A 16,906-nucleotide genomic window follows, 5' to 3' on the forward strand; every position below is an offset into this window, starting at 1 on the left:
CTTGTAGTTTCATAACCCTTAAATACAGAGGTATGTAGAATTGGCCACTGTGGGAACAGACTTTTGGCTTGCACCCCAAGTCTTCGTTGACCTTATTTTCCACTGACTTTAAGTCAGAGTTTGGAAGGATGAGACAAACGTAATGCAGCATGAATGCAGATTACAAAGAGTTAGTGCTAGAGGACAACATTTTGGACAAATTAGGAAAACATAAAATCAAGCCAAAGGCTCAAATGTTATTCTTTTGGGACTCTGGAAAGTGCACATTTCCAACTATATGTTACTGGCAAACTTACCAAGAAGAAGAAGTACGTTATTAATCCATCATTTGGGGAAATTATACCTTTTTTAAACATATAATCGAGACTATGAGGCTGTTTCCCATCAGTAAGCCTCATACAGGGGCTACTGACCCCAGTGTGCTTCCCGGAAACCTCTGGGATGAGCACCTAAATCACTCCTTAATCCTCGATCTAAAGCAGACACTGGATAAAATCATAAAAAAGAACAGAAATACAGAGGTAGGGTTTTCTTTGAAATATATCTTTAACATGATGCCTTATTATAAGTCTTGCTTTACTCTGTTAAAGAAAGTTTCACTTTAAAATAGAGCACTTAAAGGAACAGTTTTTAACATTTCGGTGGATCTATTAGCAGAAATGGAATATAATATTCATAACTATGTTTTCATTAGTGTATAATCAACTGAAACTAAGAATGGTTTTGTTTTCGTTAGTGTCAGTACAGGCTGTGCTGCTGCAGGTCTCACGCATGTTGCATTAGCCTACTTGAATTAAACGCAGTAATCCGACTCACTCGGAGCATGTGGCAGAATCTGTCCTGGGTCAGTACATGCACATGACCCCAAAATGTGGAAATTCAATATTCAAGATTCAAGAGTTTTATTTGCCATTTGCACCTACAAGTACATTGGAATTCTGATCAGTTTACATCGAGTCAGCTTTAAGAAAAGAAAAAAGGTAGAAAAGGCACAAGGTAATTACAGTAAAAAATAAGTAGCACATTCAACTCAACACAATAAATAAATAAATTATTAAAATATAAAACGCCCTCAGAGTAGTCAATAAATAAACTAAACTAAAGGAGGACGGTCTGCAGGATGGATAATAATGCACTATACTCACTTTTAACAGTCTCTTCTGCACTATATTCACTTTTTTAATAGTCATGCATCACAGCTGTTACCCTGCACTATATTCAGTTTTAACAGTTTTCTTCTTCATCTTGTATTTTTATATCTGGTATATTGTTTTGTACTTTGTACTTTGCACTACTAACTTTTTTTACTGCCTTTTTAATAACATGTTTTTGCACTATGGAACTGTGATGCTGGAAACTTCAATTTCCCTCTGGATTAATAAAGTTACTATCTATCTATCTATCTATCTATCTATCTATGTAAACTACCCTCTGCATAGGAACAATACCCCAGAATACAAATATACAGTATATATGCTCCATGACCATGTTAAAAGAACTTGTAACTCTCTTTAAAAAAATAAATAATTCATATATTTCAGACAATTACACAGTGGAAGGCAGCATATTGCACAGCATTACAGTCCATTCAGTTCAAGTGTAACTTCAACTGTGTGTCAATAATGGTATGGAGGTGAGGTGTGGGGTATTTGTGGAAATGATTCATGCATTGTTTAGACAGACGACCCTTGGACATCCACTTAACTCCCATGATCAGGCCGGAGTAACATTTATGGTCAAACATTGGGGTTTGGGCACTTTCCGAGACAAATATTTGCAAGTCTGATTTTTCCTGGCAGCAGGGAGCCAAGCGCCAAAGAGGCCAGCTGAATTCCCGTAAATGGGGGGAAGAGACAGGGAGAGAGAGAGAGAGAGGGTGGGGGGGAGAGAGAGAGAGAGAGAGAGAGGGAGAGAGAGAGGGAGAGGGTGGGAGGAAGAGAGGCAGCAGAGGAGGAAGAGGAGGGGTGGTGACAGCACATGAGGGCTGTTTTTTAAACCACGTGGCCGCTCCACATACCGGAAGTAAGCAAACTCTGACTCTGCCAAGATGTCTGCGCCCGAGGAAGACACGTTTGCCGAGGAAAGACGCGACATGGAGGAGATGGACGAGCCCGGCAGCGACGATGATGAAGGGGTGGACATGGAGGAGGAAGGAGCAGACGGAGAAGAAGAGAAGAAGGTGTACGTGCCCGGGATAGAGCCGCTGAAGCCCGGGGAGGAGCTGGAGATGGACCGCTCCGCGTACCGCATGTACCACGAGTGTCAGACAGGCAAGTTGGAGCCTGTAAAAGAGTCACCAGCTAGATGTAACACCTCTTTATAAGTGTCGTCACCACGCAGGAGGTGCAGTATTAACTGTTTGTGTCGTGTCCAGGTGCTCCATGTCTGAGCTTCGACATCCTGAGAGATGGAGATGGAGACAACAGGGAGCAGTTTCCTCTGTCCATGCTGCTCTGTGCGGGCACTCAGGCGGACACGGCTCTGAGCAACAGGTACAAAACATCCGGGCAACCTTTATAAGCACTGTGTGTTCAAGGTTGTTGCTGTTAGTTATTAAATTAAGTGAACTTTGATCAAAGCACACTGGCTTTGGAGCTTTTTCAGTGATGGTAACCAGGCAACAGGGAGGAAGTTAGAATTAATTGGACAACATAAACATTCTAAATGGGCCCTTTTGTATTTCCTGTTGCAATGACAGGAAGTCAACTTGGACCAAAGCTGTTGCCCTAGCAACAGAATGGCAATGAAGCGCACACACACACAAACACTTGAGAAAATGTAAAACATAGATAGCACAGAAATTGAAAAAAATGCAAATAAACAAACAATTTGACATTGTTATCCATAATGTTTCTCAAGAGATGTGATGTCTTTTTGTTTTGTTTTGAGGGACTACAGAAAGAATCATACAAAAAAGTATTTTTCTCAAACAATTTTAGATAGATAGATGGATAGTAACTTTATTGATCCCGAGGGAAATTCAAGTCTCCAACATCACAGTTCCATAGTGCAAAACATGTTAGTAAAAAGGCAGTAAAAAAGTTAGTAGTGCAAAGTACAAAAAAATAAACCGGATATAAAAATACAAGGAGATGAAGAAAACTCTTAAAAGTGAATATAGTGCAGGGTAACAGCTGTGATACAGGACTATTAAAAAAGTGAATATAATGCAGAAGAGACTGTTAAAAATGAATATAGTGCAGGGTAACTCCAGTAGCTCAGTCTATGAAAGTGCACTATGTGCATTATTATCTGTCCTGCAGACCGTCCTCCTTTGTCCCCACCCCTCCCTCCCTAGAGAGGTGTTGTACAGTTTGATGGCTCAGGGGACAAACGATTTCCTGAGCCTGTCTGTGGAGCACTTGGGGAGCAGCAGCCTGCCGCAAAACGAGCTCCTCTGTTTTTTTATTTTATTAGTTTTTCGAACAACTACAACAACGTACAGCACACTATAAATTACACTGTACGTTAGGGCTGACCCAAATGCTTCGAAGCTTCGACCACTGCCATGGTAATCAATCTCCAAATCAGTATTTGAATGCTTTGTTGTTGTTTTTCCTTTAAAATACAACTATGTAGTAATAATAACATTAATCATTATTAGTTATTCTCAGAACAATACCGCTGTCTGCTGTGTGTAGAGGTGCGTCTGTGTACAGTAGTGCTGCAGCAGCACTGCCCCAGGCACTGAAACGGGGGACATGAGGAGATGAGATGGGGACAGACAGAAGAACGTATCCGCCTGCTGCACCGCGCCGCGCTGCGAAGCTCGAATACCTTCGAATAATTCTTACCAAAGCTTATTCGGGACAGCCCTACTGTACATACACAGGCAGACAAGCAACATAACACACTCACAACAATAGGACAACAACAAGATGACAACAAGAGATAGAGAAAAATAATAATAAATAAGATAAAATCAGTCAGACAATAAGTTCAAGCACCGATACTCCGTCCTGAAGGTTTCCATGTAAGAAGAAAGACAGTTCAGTTGACCAGAGATTAACACTTTCTGCAGGGAGATGGTCCATGAGTGGATTCCCAATGTTCAGAAATGACTGGTCATTACCTTTAAGCACAGAGGTGATCCACTCATGTGGTAAAACATTATATATATCTCTTTATACCACAGAGTAACAGAAGGAGGAGTGTCCTGGATCCATTTTAACAAAATGCATTTTCTTGCCAAAAGCAATAACTTATCCAGCAGTTAAAATTTCAGTGAGGGAAGTGACACGTCTTTAGAGGGTAGACCCAGCGAAAAAAAGGGCCGACTCTTTTTTTAATTTTGATTTTGAAAATACAACTAAGCTCCCCAGCTATGCAGCTCCAAAAACGTGATATGTATGTACATTGCCAAATAAGATGAATATAATTCCCTTCTTCTCTGTGACATTTTAAACAGAGAGGGGATAAACTATGATCATAAAAAAAAAGTCTTAAGTTCAACACAAAACAATGTTTGGAAGAAACTGAAGAAAGTTTTTGAATGTGCCAAAGAGACAAATCAATTTGATAAAATAGATTGTTATTTGACTCATTCAAACAGAAGACCGTACCTTCTGTAACAGGGACAAAGTCATGATAACACTCCCAAGATTAGCAAGGTATGTTGAGTTCAAAAGTTTTGCAGAAGGAACATAAAACTGGTTGCATATAATACTGCATATAAATAGACGGGATTAATTCCCGTGTTAATGAAGGCGTTCACATCATGAAGATGGTTTTATATCACGACTGTTGAGTTGGCCATGTGAGGATTAAAACACAGTGCACCGACAAGATAACACTGACAATATAACTCTGACAATATAACACTGACAGTATAACTCTGACAGTATAACTCTAGACACATACAATTAGGGTTTAGCTACTGTTTCGTTAAAGGTAGATTAACTGGAAAGCCCACACGGCAGAGCATATTATGGTATGGAAGTAGCAACAGTAGAAATAAAAATATACAAGTTTAAACAGCAGATTGTTTTGAAACTGTATGCACCTAGGCATAATTCACAGTACAATTGGGCTTTTGTTTTGTTTTGCACAGTTTCAGTTCTGTTTTGACATCATCCACACAGCTGTGAAAGAGCTGGGGATTTTCCTTCAACGGTTCAGTTAAAGTTTAATGGAAAACATTTTTAAAAAAAGTTCAGCCTATTTTGTTTCATAATAAAACTCAGCACCTGAATACAGATAACAGACTTATTTCTTAAGTAGTTTGCTTATCTACGTCTTCTTAAATGCATCATTTTACTTTCTGGCAGACTTATCGTCATACGCATGCACAACCTCCATGGAACAGAGAAAGACAAAGAGGGGGAAGAAAGCAGTGATGAAGAAAGCGATGACGATGAGGAGGATGAAGATAAGAAACCACAGATGGAACTGGCCATGATGCCTCACTATGGAGGGATCAACAGAGTCAGAGTATGTTATGTTTCAATTCCCAGGCAGACATGTATATGAATTAAGCCATTATTAACTTTACTTGTCTAACGTTCCTAATTACTGATTTTGCGTCTGAATTTCCAGGTGACCCGGCGTGGCGAGCAGTCGTTGGCTGCCGTCTGGTCAGATAAGGGACAGGTAGAAATATTTGACCTCCGAGCTCAGCTTGAAGCCGTGCACAGTTCTGCTGCGATGGAAACTTTCATCAAACAGCAGAAGGAAGCCACAGCTCTCTTCAGCTTCTCCGGACACATGGCTGAAGGCTTTGCTGTTGACTGGTCACCTACAGTACCTGGTGAGTGTCTCCTTTACCTGCAAGGGTAAGCTGCAGATGAAAAAAGAGACAAACTCTAGGGAGTCTTGGCCGACCACCATACGTTGTGTCCTAAAAAGTATAAATGTGTCCCTGACTGCACTTAGGTCGACTGTGTAGTGTGTGAGTAACATGAGAAGAACAGTTTGTACCCGAACGTGAAGTATGATTTAATCCCTCACACTCTTTATTGTCTCTCCCTCTGTGTCCTTTTCACAACATCCGTGTTTGCTTGCTGTTTTACAGCAAAACAGCTTATAAATGACTGTAAAGTTTTAGATTTACAAACATTTTTAAACACTTGGTTCCGGACCCATCTAGAATACACAAAAAGTTCCTTTACATGGCCCATGAAAACAAAAAGAGCATGCATGAACTACTAGAATGGGATTGGAATGAAATATTTTAATCTTGAATTTATCAGACATCCTCCTAAAGTCATGATAAAGTGAAATCCGAGATTTGTTTAAAAAAACGTTTTACATGTTGGAAAATAAAAGATGTGCTCATAAGTTTCTTGGAAATTAGTCATTCAGGATTAAAAAAAGCACAGTGGACACGACTCCAGCATTTCAGAGCAGATACTGCTTATCTTTTCACAATTTTGGAACCTAATTTGATATACTCTGCATGTTTTTTTTTTTATTGAATCATTAAAATTTGGCTTGGTGGTTAATAACGAATTTTTCTTAGAACTCAGAACATATATTTATTTTTACTTTACCCAGATTTTAAAAACATAGATACATCATGTTTTACACAACTGTGAAAATTCTGATTGGATGGGGTTTATTTATTTTATTTAATCTTTATTTAATCAGGCAGTCTTAAAGATCTCCTTTCCAGGAACACAATCAACAAAACATAAACAACTACACTATAAACAGGAATTAAAAACGGTTACAAGAATCATAAAAAAAACATCAGATAATAAAGCTTTAAAATCTCCAAGAGAAATGCAAGACTCTAGTTTGAAGGCAGTTTGCAGCTCTTTCCATTTAAAAGTTGCATAGTATCTGAAACCTGCCAACATTAGTGCGTTCAGTACATTGGGGAGATCTAAGAGGAAGTGTAATAGCACCGATGGGATGCTAAAGTGTTCTGTTTGTACTTTATTATCAGGCCGTCTTGTCAGCGGAGACTGCAAAAAGAACATCCATGTGTGGGAGCCAAGAGAGGGAGGTACCTCGTGGCAGATTGACCAACGACCCTTCAGCTCCCACAGCAAGTCTGTGGAGGATCTGCAGTGGTCGCCCACGGAAGCTACAGTACGTTTGTAGGAAAACAGTGACGCAGTGGGTCAGACTGAGGGTAACGTAGACGGTGCTTTAGAGGGCGGCACTGTCTGGGATCTGTCTGTTTGTGTGGGTTTCCTCCCAAAACCAAAAATACGTACATGCAAAGTATTAGACATGCATACTGGGATTTGACATGCAGGTTAGGTGTCCTCATGACATGCCCCCTGACCACTGTGTTGACCTCAGAGCTGGAGTAGCCCCACTGATCCCAAATGTTTAGGATGATTTAAATGCAGAGGATGAATTCCTCCACAGAGTTCAATAATGTCAAACTGATCTTACAGCTCATCGGTGCTTTAAAGGTGTTCAGATGGAAACTCAGGGTGTGCTGAGGGGAATGAATGATTGGAATGAATGATGGCACATAGTTGCAGTGTTAACAGATGGTGTTTTTAAAGTCAACATGTTTCATGGTGTTGTAACTAAGAAACACAAACTAGTTTTTGGCATGTGGATGTGAACCCTACAGCCTCACATGGGTGGTTACCTTTATGCCTCTATGGGTGTACACTGTTTTGCAAGAAATACAATAGAGTTCCCTGTTTGGTAAAAGACCAATTAAGTCTTGTGTTGTGTATATTTGATCCAACGGTTAAAATTTCAGGATGCGTTCTGTCTTGTTTGCTGCAGGTTTTTGCATCTTGCTCCGTGGATCAGTCTATTCGTATCTGGGATATCCGCTCCCCGCCCAATTCAATGCTCTCAGCCAACGAAGCTCACACATCTGACATCAATGTGATCAGCTGGAACCGGAGCGAACCATTCATCCTGTCAGGAGGGGACGACGGGCTTCTGAAAGTCTGGGACCTTCGACAGTTTAAGGTAAAAAAACAACAGTTTAATTTGCAAATCTAAAATCAGTAACTTTATTAGTAATCATTCAACTCGTACAAGATAATTCAGTTGACCATAGAGCGCCTCAGGGATGAGGTATTTTTGTAGGCCAACCAGGAAGTTAGCATCGCACTGGGTTCCCTCGACAAAAAGCCAATGGGATTTTTCCATTAGGTTTTGGATTATTGCAGAAAATAAACTCTGTGGCAAACAAACGTTTATGATACTTACACGTTTTGTTCAGCAAGGTAATCTCCACAAATGAACACCACTTTTATGATTTTTGAAGCGTGAATGCAATAGCCAGAAGTAAAAAGCCAACGTCAGGGCTATAAAGGAGCTACACCACGGTCGCATGACTTCAAATCACCACCACTCAGCTAAAGACGGTCTAGGGTTCGCCGCGATGACGTTTAGTAGTCTCATTTAGCCACTTGTTAGCAACCGCCTTTTTAAAGATACATAAAGGGTTAAAAATTCATGAGTGTGATATTTACTGACCTACTATATATTCTAGAACAAAAAAATGTCTTCAGCTTGTGTTAACCACAGACCTTATTTCAGGCATGTAACTAAAAACCCATTGACTTCGAGACGAGGGAACCAGAAGTGCTTAAATGCTAACTCATTTCCATGTTTTAGGATTCCTGCAGCACTCTATTGTACAGCTATCAGTTATCACTTGCTAATGTATGACTTGGATTGAAGATCTTTATTGTTTGATCAGTGGGCGTCATCACAACAAAGTAAACCACCATTAGTGTTACAATACAAACAGTGCTTATATTCACTCACCAGCCCCACCTCACTAAAAACATTTGTTCCATCTTGTGCCTGTTGCACAACAGTGCGTCATCATCACCGCAGTCACCATCCTCCTAATACGGGAATCCATTTTTAATTCGCATTTTACGCATACACCCTGTTATTATCTTGTTGAGACAAAAAAGCAGACAAGACAGATTTATAAACCTTCGTGTTAGGATTAACACTGTACAGGATGAATAGCTCGTCACACCTCTTATTCCACCTCTAACCTGCAGACCGGGCGACCCGTGGCAAACTTCAAGCAGCACAGCGCTCCCATCACGTCTGTGGAGTGGAGCCCTGCGGACTCGAGCGTGTTCGCCGCCTCGGGGGCGGACGACGTCGTCAGCCAGTGGGACCTGTCTGTTGAGTCGTGCGACGTGGGCGCCAGGGTGGAGGGGGTGAAGGACTTACCCCCCCAGCTGTTGTTCCTGCACCAGGGACAGTCCGAGATCAAAGAGATCCACTGGCACCCGCAGATACCTGGCGTGATGATCTCAACGGCTCTGTCAGGATTCAACGTGTTCAGGACGATATCTGTGTAATGTGTGTGTGTAGTGTGTGTTTGTGTGTTTGAGAGAGATTTACATGAGTAGTACACATTTAATGTGTAATGAGCAGCAAACTCTAATATGTCATTAAGGAGCCTGTAATAATGTACATAACTCAGCTGTGTAGGTAATAATTCTTCTTTTTGACATTTACTGGCGCCATATGGTGTTATAATCTTTGCTATTGAACTTTCAGTCTGTATGTTTTACAGATGTGGAAACTATTTTAGGCATTCTCCATTGTTCTTAAAATAAAGTGTTTCAAACTTTTTTTAGGTTCTGCCTTCTTCACTGTTTTCAAAGAGACGGGTGTACTCTGTTTTTTTTGTTCATAGTGGAGAAAAGCACAGAATGTCATTTCCAAAGAAAATACACGTCATAGCCGATGATTAATATTTTAAAATCCCAATAATTGTTTTATTGTTTTCACTGTAATCCACAGGATAACACATGTGTTTAAACCAGCATTTAACAGATGAGCACAATGGTTTCTCCCTTTTACAGCATTATGAAATAAAATATTTGTTCAAAATAAAAGAACTATACAAGCAAAAAATAAAATAAAAACATGTACAAAAATACACCGCTGGTCCTGATTTACAATTTAAATCCCATGATTGTCTTAGCATCAAATTAGTTCCAGCCCCACAGCCCAAAGAAAAGCTTTGGTAACTTAAACATGCTAAATAACTGCACTATGAAAACAGATGTGTTAAACAGAGAAACTCACACTGTCAGACTTGGAATGTGACAAATTCACAGTAATTAACTAAACACAGAATAACTTTATGTCTCTGGGAACCATTTGTAAAGCTCGTCAAATGCATTAAACATCAAGAGAAGACATGGAGATCGTAGTAAACATGCAATATGAGAAATAATTATTAAGACATTGATATAGCACACATGGTACAATAATGTAAGAATACAGCTCTCTTTAAGGCACTATAACATAAAGCTCAATAAACACCTGTTGTGTGCGCTTCCGATGGTAAGAAATAGTACAAATCAACAACGTGAGCGTCATTAACTTAGTCTGTTTCATAGCAAAGCTTCCAGGTCAGTGAAATAAATCAAAGTGCTACAAACCTTTCACTGTAATAACCTCCATGACACAAATCTGTTACCCTCACAGATAAAACATGAAATGTCTTTTCCAGTTGAGCAACATCGTCAAACTGTAAAAAAAAGTAAGAGGAAATAAATCCAGTTTGCATTCTGTTTAAGCCTCCCATTCAAATGATACTGAAATGATGAGTGAAGGAAAATACAGTATACTTGATTTACTTGACAGCAAAGATGTGTCTTTAAAGGGGAAACCGTACCTATAGACCGATTTCATCATCAAACTCATCTTCAAATGTGTAGCCCCGTCCTTCCTCCTCCTCCTCCTCCTCCTCCTCTGAATCAGTCTCTGAGTGGCAGCTGTCGACCCTCCTCCTGTCCAACGGCGTGACTCCTTCATACTCTGAGCTATGTGACGAGGCCGGACTAGGTGGCAAATCTACTTTGTGGTTGGTGATCTCACCTCCACCTACTACACTCGTTGGACTCGCCAGCTGATCCTCATCCTGGAAGTCAAACCCTTGACCCTCTTCCTCTTCGGACGCTTGGCGAATTATCTCCTCTCGTTTGTCACTGAATCGCACTTTTGGTCGCAGCCCTTTTGGCTTCCCATCTGGTATCCTGCCGTCTCCCACCTGGTCTTCATCCAACCCAACCAAGTTCTTCCCGTTCAGCTCGTTCTGCATGTTCACAGACATCTCCACGGCCCCTCTTTCCTGCGTCGTTTCCACTGAGGAGGCGCCAATTTTGGGATTGAACACGTCCTCCTCGTTGGAGTCGAGCCCCAAACCGTCCATCACCCCGAGAACGTCCCCCAGCATGGACGGGCCTAGATCAAAATCCAAGTCGAACGAAGAAACTGACTCGGAGTGCTGGAGCTCATTGTCCTGTGGGCTTCCTGGAGCGTCTGTGTGAAGATCACTGTGGTTGGACGCCGCCACCTGAGGGTCAACAGCCGGCGACGGCGGCGGCGGCGTCTCCGGATCAGGGCTGGCTGAGCTCGGGCCAAGAGTGGACAGGAAGGAGGTGTCCCCAAAGGCGTCGCCTCCTCTCCCAATGTGCATGGTATGGCGAAAGTCGCCCAACGGGGCCGAGATCATGGTCGGGTCCAGGCGAGGTGCCCGGGTTGATTTGTGCAGTGGCATGACTGTAGACACATTGAGGAAGAGGAGAAGAAGAAGGAGAGGGAGAGAACTCTTTATTTATATATGATAGCAACCCTGAAATGAAAGAAAAACAAAAAACTGTGCAGGAAGCTGGCAACCCTTCCAGTCGTCCTGATAAGACATGGAGGGCAGCGTCAACACTTCACCATGTTGTGCAACACTGTGAGACTCCAATGAGTGAAGGCCATGCTGAGACTTGTACTTGAAATACACTCATGCAACGCTAGCACATACTTTTCTCTAGCCTTAGGGGTGTACAGCGGACAAAAACAAGACTGTTACTTTCTCTACCAAAAAAAGAAAGAAAAATCTATAAAACCAAAGTCATTGAGCTGTGCTACTTTAATGGCCATTACAATTCCAGCATAATAAAGGTTAATAATTATTACGGTAAAGTGGAAGCCAATATTGCCTCATACTTTTTATATTACAGGCTCCACCTTAATGGCAGTTTCTTTATCAACATCATACATTAGAGAAGTTTTTCTGTGCATGTGTGTGAGTTAGACTTGTGAGGGGAGGGGGCTCACAGGCCTGACCCCAACACTCAACACTTACTATGATAATTAAAATAAATGGTATATTATATTGGTTAAATATATATACCTAAACCAAGAGCACCCGAGGGTTACACGTATTGACAAAGCAGTGAGGTTCTGATCAAACTCACTGATCAATAGATCAGACTGAGACTCTTCAGCGACACATTCAAAGTAATGAAAACTTACTTTACAGAGAATATTCAGGTCTTTGGTTGGCTCGCTCCTCAGGATCAAACTTTTTCATCTGGCTTTTTGACTTTTGCTTCCCTCTCCACTTTTCCCTCGCTCTTTTTCTCGCCGTCGTTTGTCTGTGTGAATTTTCTTTTTCTTTTTTTTTTTTTCCAAAGGGATGGGCATCATGGGCTGAGGAAGTGACGCGACGGTGTAATGTGGAGAAGCTGGATATCAAAGTATCATGTCGACTTTACCAGACGTTATTAAATAGAAACGACACTAACAGACTGCCTCTGCCTACACAGAGCAGATCTTTATTTAAGGTTAGGTTATAATTGTGAGCCATAGTTTATTAATCAAGCAACAGGATGTATGTAGATGACTGGAAGTTGATGTGATTGAGGGTTATGTGTATAAATATCCAGTTAAAAAGTATCAAATTAACAAGTTAATTAATAAGTAACTGTCATGATGTCAGCTTTAATTATATGTCTTTTATTTGATTTAAAAAATATATTTTTTTATTTATTTTCTTATTTTTTATTTTTTATTTCTTTATTTAATTATTCATTTATTTATTTATGTATTTATTTTTTTATTTATTATTTTGTATTTATTTTTTTATTTTTTTATTTATTTAAAAAAAGGATCCCCATTAGCTGATGCCAATGGCATCAGCTAGTCCTCCTGGGGTCCGAAACCCAGTACATCATATTTATCATATACATACGTTATGTCTTTTTCTTTTCTTTTTCTTTTTATTACTATTATTACTGTTATTAAATAGAAACTAGACTAACAGACTGCCTCTACACAGAGCAGATTTGTATTTACGGTTATGTCATACTCTAATTGTGAGCCATAGTTTATTACTTAAGCAACAGGATGTATGTAGATGTGTATAAATATCCAGTTAAAAAGTATCATATTGTAACTGTCAGGATGTCAGCTTTAATTTAATTAAATGTATTTATTTTATTTATTTTATTTATTTTATTTATTTTATTTATTTTATTTATTTTATTTATTTTATTTATTTATTTTATTTATTTTATTTATTTTATTTATTTTATTTATTTTATTTATCGAAATCCAGTACATCATATTTATCATATACATACTTTATGTCTTTTTATTTTAGTTTTTATTATTACTATTATTACTGTTATTGAATAGAAACTAGACTAACAGACTGCCTCTATACAGAGCATATTTTTATTTAAGGTTATGTCAAACTCTAATTGTGAGCCATAGTTTATTACTTAAGCAACAGGATGTATGTAGATAACTGGAAGTCGATGTGATTGAGGGTTATGTGTATAAATGTCCAGTTAAAAAGTATCAAATTGTAACTGTCATGATGTCAGCTTTAATTTGATGTCTTTTATTTATTTATTTATTTATTATTATTTTTTTTATTATTATTTATTTATTTATTTTAAAAAGGATCTTTATTATTACTAACTTATTACATTAAGTTATATATATATATATATACTTGACAAGTAATCACTTCTTCCTACTCCTAAATCCAAAATCTAATCTAAAAATCCAATCAGAAAAATATATTATATATAAATATTTTTTTTTAATTCAGGCTACGGTTGTGCTCAATGCTTTAGTATACCAGACACATTTCATTTCACACTGAAATTATTATGAAGGTTTTAACTGATGGAATGCAGTCAGTGAAGTTCTAACATTTTCCCCACCACTTAGCTGTCAACGGCATATTTTTGTCAGGCTGGTGCATAATTAACTCACATATTCAATCCCACATTCATTCACTCACACAACCAAAGGAATCCTCTTTAAAAAAACGACAGGAGAAAACCTGAATTTGGATCAACAACAGGAGTGGAGTAGAGGTGCTATTTAAGAGTCCATATTGTCCAGCTTCCTCTCATGGGTTAAAGAAACACAGGCATTACCAAACCCCAGGTATTCACACAATGGTGCTGGGTAGTGACTCATTGTCTGTGAGATCTTGTCACAAATGCTCAGCATATTTGTGTGATGATGTTGCCGACAAAACAACAATGGTAACGAATTATTCATTCAGCAGGCGCATGATATCATTCACTGTGAGAAATGGACTGGAAATTACACTAAATACAGTGTTTTATTTATTTTATAGTAACCTACATCAGTATTAAAAGGCAGTACAACTCTCTTCAAAGAAAAAAATGATGATTGTATCTCTTGAAACGCTCATGTGAGCAGGTATGTATGAAATGTCTTTATTGTGGGGAACCATAATAATTACATGGTGAGTATAGATTAGGTAGCTTCTGGATATGTGTGCATGTACATCATTTGATAATTGTTCAGTGGCGACAGAAAGCAAAGAATGAATTGGATCTCTCCTCTAAACACCATTATGATAAGGTGACATTATTATTTCATTATTTGTGTCAGTATGACTGTTTCACTTACAGCACCATTACAACAGTCCAGGTAATTCTTTCCTAACAGATATCATGAAACTTCCCCAGTTGATAACTTACATTAAGACAAGTATTTCTTTTATTACAATTTTTGTGAAAATGTATGTTTAAATATGCAAATGGAGCATTATGTTATAAAATATGTGCTAATTTGCAGAACAGAAATGTGACTATTGGATAAACCTGGGTTCAAAATTCTTGTTTCATTTAGTCAAAGAGTCAACGGTTTTTAAAGAGGTAAATTCAGATATCTCTTGTATCTCATAAATCAGAAAATACTGTAAAAATCATTTTCGCCATGTTTTTTGGAATAAAATGTTATATAACTCAGGCTATGAATGATATATGAACAAACCCCTCTGTAAAAACCTTTAGACTATAGAGAGGAATGAAACTGTAAATTGTGTTAGTGCTACTGAAGTGGAGATTTCTGACTCAGAGTCTGAGAAAAACATAACTTTAGGAAAACAGCCTTTATTGTAAAATTACATTTTGAACAGTGCAAATAAGGCATTATCTAATGCTAACTTTTGGTGAATTTAGGAGAGATCTACAGACGTTTTACATTTTAAAAGTAAATTATCATCACATTTAAATCATGATGTCTAATTATCTTTTGATATGTTTAGATACATTTTCTTTTTTTTCTTCTGTAGGGGAGAGTGGGGTAAAATGAGCCAGTGGGTAAGTTGACCCACCCCCTGTATCTTGGCAACTGTGATTATGTTTTGTCATGTGACCATAAATTCAGGAAGTACCCATCATTTCTATCTTGCTGTGATGGAGTTAAGCACATGGGAGAAGTAGTAAGTACTTTTTTACACCAAAAACAGTTTTTTCCCTATCAAAGTAAATTTTCTGCATGTCAGGAATAATGAATGTTAGGTCAAAGCAAATTTATCCAGGTCTAAAAAAATATATTATACACGTTGGTGATTTACTAAGATATAACACCATGTTAATCCCTTCACTAAAGATTAGCCTGAATTGCTAAACTGGGCCATTTTTTCCAAAATGGTAGCTATGGGGCAAAGTGAGCCAAAGGCTATGGGGTAAGTTGAGCCACTGGCTCACTAATATTCTACTATTATTCCGAGCCACTGGCTCAACTTACCCCACCATAAATTAACCAAATTAATTCTCTGATGTATAAAATGGTATTACTGTTGAGTGTTACACAACTTGGTTTGATTTTTTTATGTGTTAACCTTTATAGAAGAGGGAGATAAAGGAAGTTAAAACAGTTGGTTATAGTGGAACAGCAGAGGCAAAGAGGGTCCTCACAGAGGAGGTAGAGAAGGAGCTTGCAGACCATATCAAGAAGCTGGCTGAACAGTTCCACGGCCTTACTCCAAAGAAATGCTGTGAACTGGCATTGGAATTGGCAGAAAGAACAACCTTCCTGTCCCCAACAACTGGAAAGAGCAGGGTTTAGCAGGTAGGCAAAGACCAAGACAAAAATCACAGCGTACAGCAGTTCTGAGAGTGTGTTGCCATCCCATTTGATGACACTTCTGAGCATGAGAGTTCTAATGATGAGAGAAGTAAATCAGACATCTCAGATCTGTCAGTTGGTGACTTTGTCATAGTAAACTTTGTATCCAAAGGCAGAAGCTACCATTACATTGGCTTGGTTGAGAGCCTGGAGGGCAACGAAGTGAGTGCAAGATTTCTCAGAAGAATCCGGGGGAACACTTGACGTGAGAAGCCCACCTTTGTATTCAAGGAAAAGGATGAGGCATCTTTTCCACTGAGTGATGTGCTGAAGGAGCTACCTCAACCTCAAAAGGCTGGAGGAACTGCAAGGAGGGAGCAACAGTTCATATTTCACTGCAACCTTGACGACTGGAATATTGTCGAATATTGAATGATATTTTGATTGTTCAATGGTCTTGAAACTCACAGGTGGTTTGTTCTCACAAGTTCATAACTGTGAAACTGTTTGTTAACACACTTATGCTGAGGTTTAAACTTAAAAACTCAGATGTTCAGTTTACCCCACGATGGCTCAACTTACCCATTGACTCGGATCAACTTACCCCTTACCTGGGGCAAGTTGAGCCACAGGAGCACTTGTTTTGGGAAGGTCATTTTTTCCAGACAGCTTTGTGATAGATGCATGCTGATCATTTCATTTGATAGGAGAGATCCTGAATTTAAGGTTCAAGTTTTCATTCTGCTTCTGTCTTATTTTTCCTAACCTCGAGGACAGCATAAGTAAAAATTGGCTCATCTTACCCCACTCTCCCCTACTGTTT

General features: G+C 39.0%; 2 protein-coding genes across 3 annotated transcripts; one reads left to right on the forward strand and one right to left on the reverse strand.

Moving 5' to 3' along the window:
- The first annotated feature begins 1,973 nt into the window (after window positions 1–1,973).
- Window positions 1,974–9,524, forward strand: grwd1 (glutamate-rich WD repeat containing 1). Its single transcript, XM_074653471.1, has 7 exons — window positions 1,974–2,270; window positions 2,375–2,492; window positions 5,268–5,430; window positions 5,536–5,746; window positions 6,887–7,032; window positions 7,693–7,884; window positions 8,940–9,524. The coding sequence occupies exons 1-7, from the start codon at window positions 2,048–2,050 to the stop codon at window positions 9,246–9,248; spliced, it is 1,362 nt and encodes a 453-aa protein (XP_074509572.1). The 5' UTR covers window positions 1,974–2,047; the 3' UTR covers window positions 9,249–9,524.
- A 119-nt stretch (window positions 9,525–9,643) lies between these two features.
- Window positions 9,644–12,374, reverse strand: cdc42ep5 (CDC42 effector protein (Rho GTPase binding) 5). Of its 2 annotated transcripts, XM_074653473.1 has the most exons (3): window positions 12,214–12,374; window positions 10,580–11,466; window positions 9,644–10,432 (listed from the first exon to the last, which is right to left on the reverse strand). In XM_074653473.1, the coding sequence occupies exon 2, from the start codon at window positions 11,462–11,464 to the stop codon at window positions 10,580–10,582; it is 885 nt and encodes a 294-aa protein (XP_074509574.1). In that variant the 5' UTR covers window positions 11,465–11,466; window positions 12,214–12,374; the 3' UTR covers window positions 9,644–10,432. The 2 variants fall into 2 exon arrangements, with proteins under 2 accessions (XP_074509574.1, XP_074509573.1); XM_074653472.1 differs by having other exon boundaries at window positions 9,644–11,466.
- Window positions 12,375–16,906: the final 4,532 nt, after the last annotated feature.

Source organism: Sebastes fasciatus, chromosome 12 (genome assembly GCF_043250625.1).
Source record: "Sebastes fasciatus isolate fSebFas1 chromosome 12, fSebFas1.pri, whole genome shotgun sequence".
NCBI lineage: Eukaryota > Metazoa > Chordata > Actinopteri > Perciformes > Sebastidae > Sebastes > Sebastes fasciatus.

Excerpts from the sequence above, each read along its gene's own strand:
- grwd1 (XM_074653471.1), top strand. The coding sequence starts at position 2,048 with ATGTCTGCGCCCGAGGAAGACACGTTTGCCGAGGAAAGACGCGACATG. Across the intron at positions 2,271-2,374 it reads GTACCACGAGTGTCAGACAG|GTGCTCCATGTCTGAGCTTC; the intron begins GCAAGTTGGAGC and ends TGTCGTGTCCAG. Across the intron at positions 2,493-5,267 it reads GACACGGCTCTGAGCAACAG|ACTTATCGTCATACGCATGC; the intron begins GTACAAAACATC and ends ACTTTCTGGCAG.
- cdc42ep5 (XM_074653473.1), bottom strand. The coding sequence starts at position 11,464 with ATGCCACTGCACAAATCAACCCGGGCACCTCGCCTGGACCCGACCATG.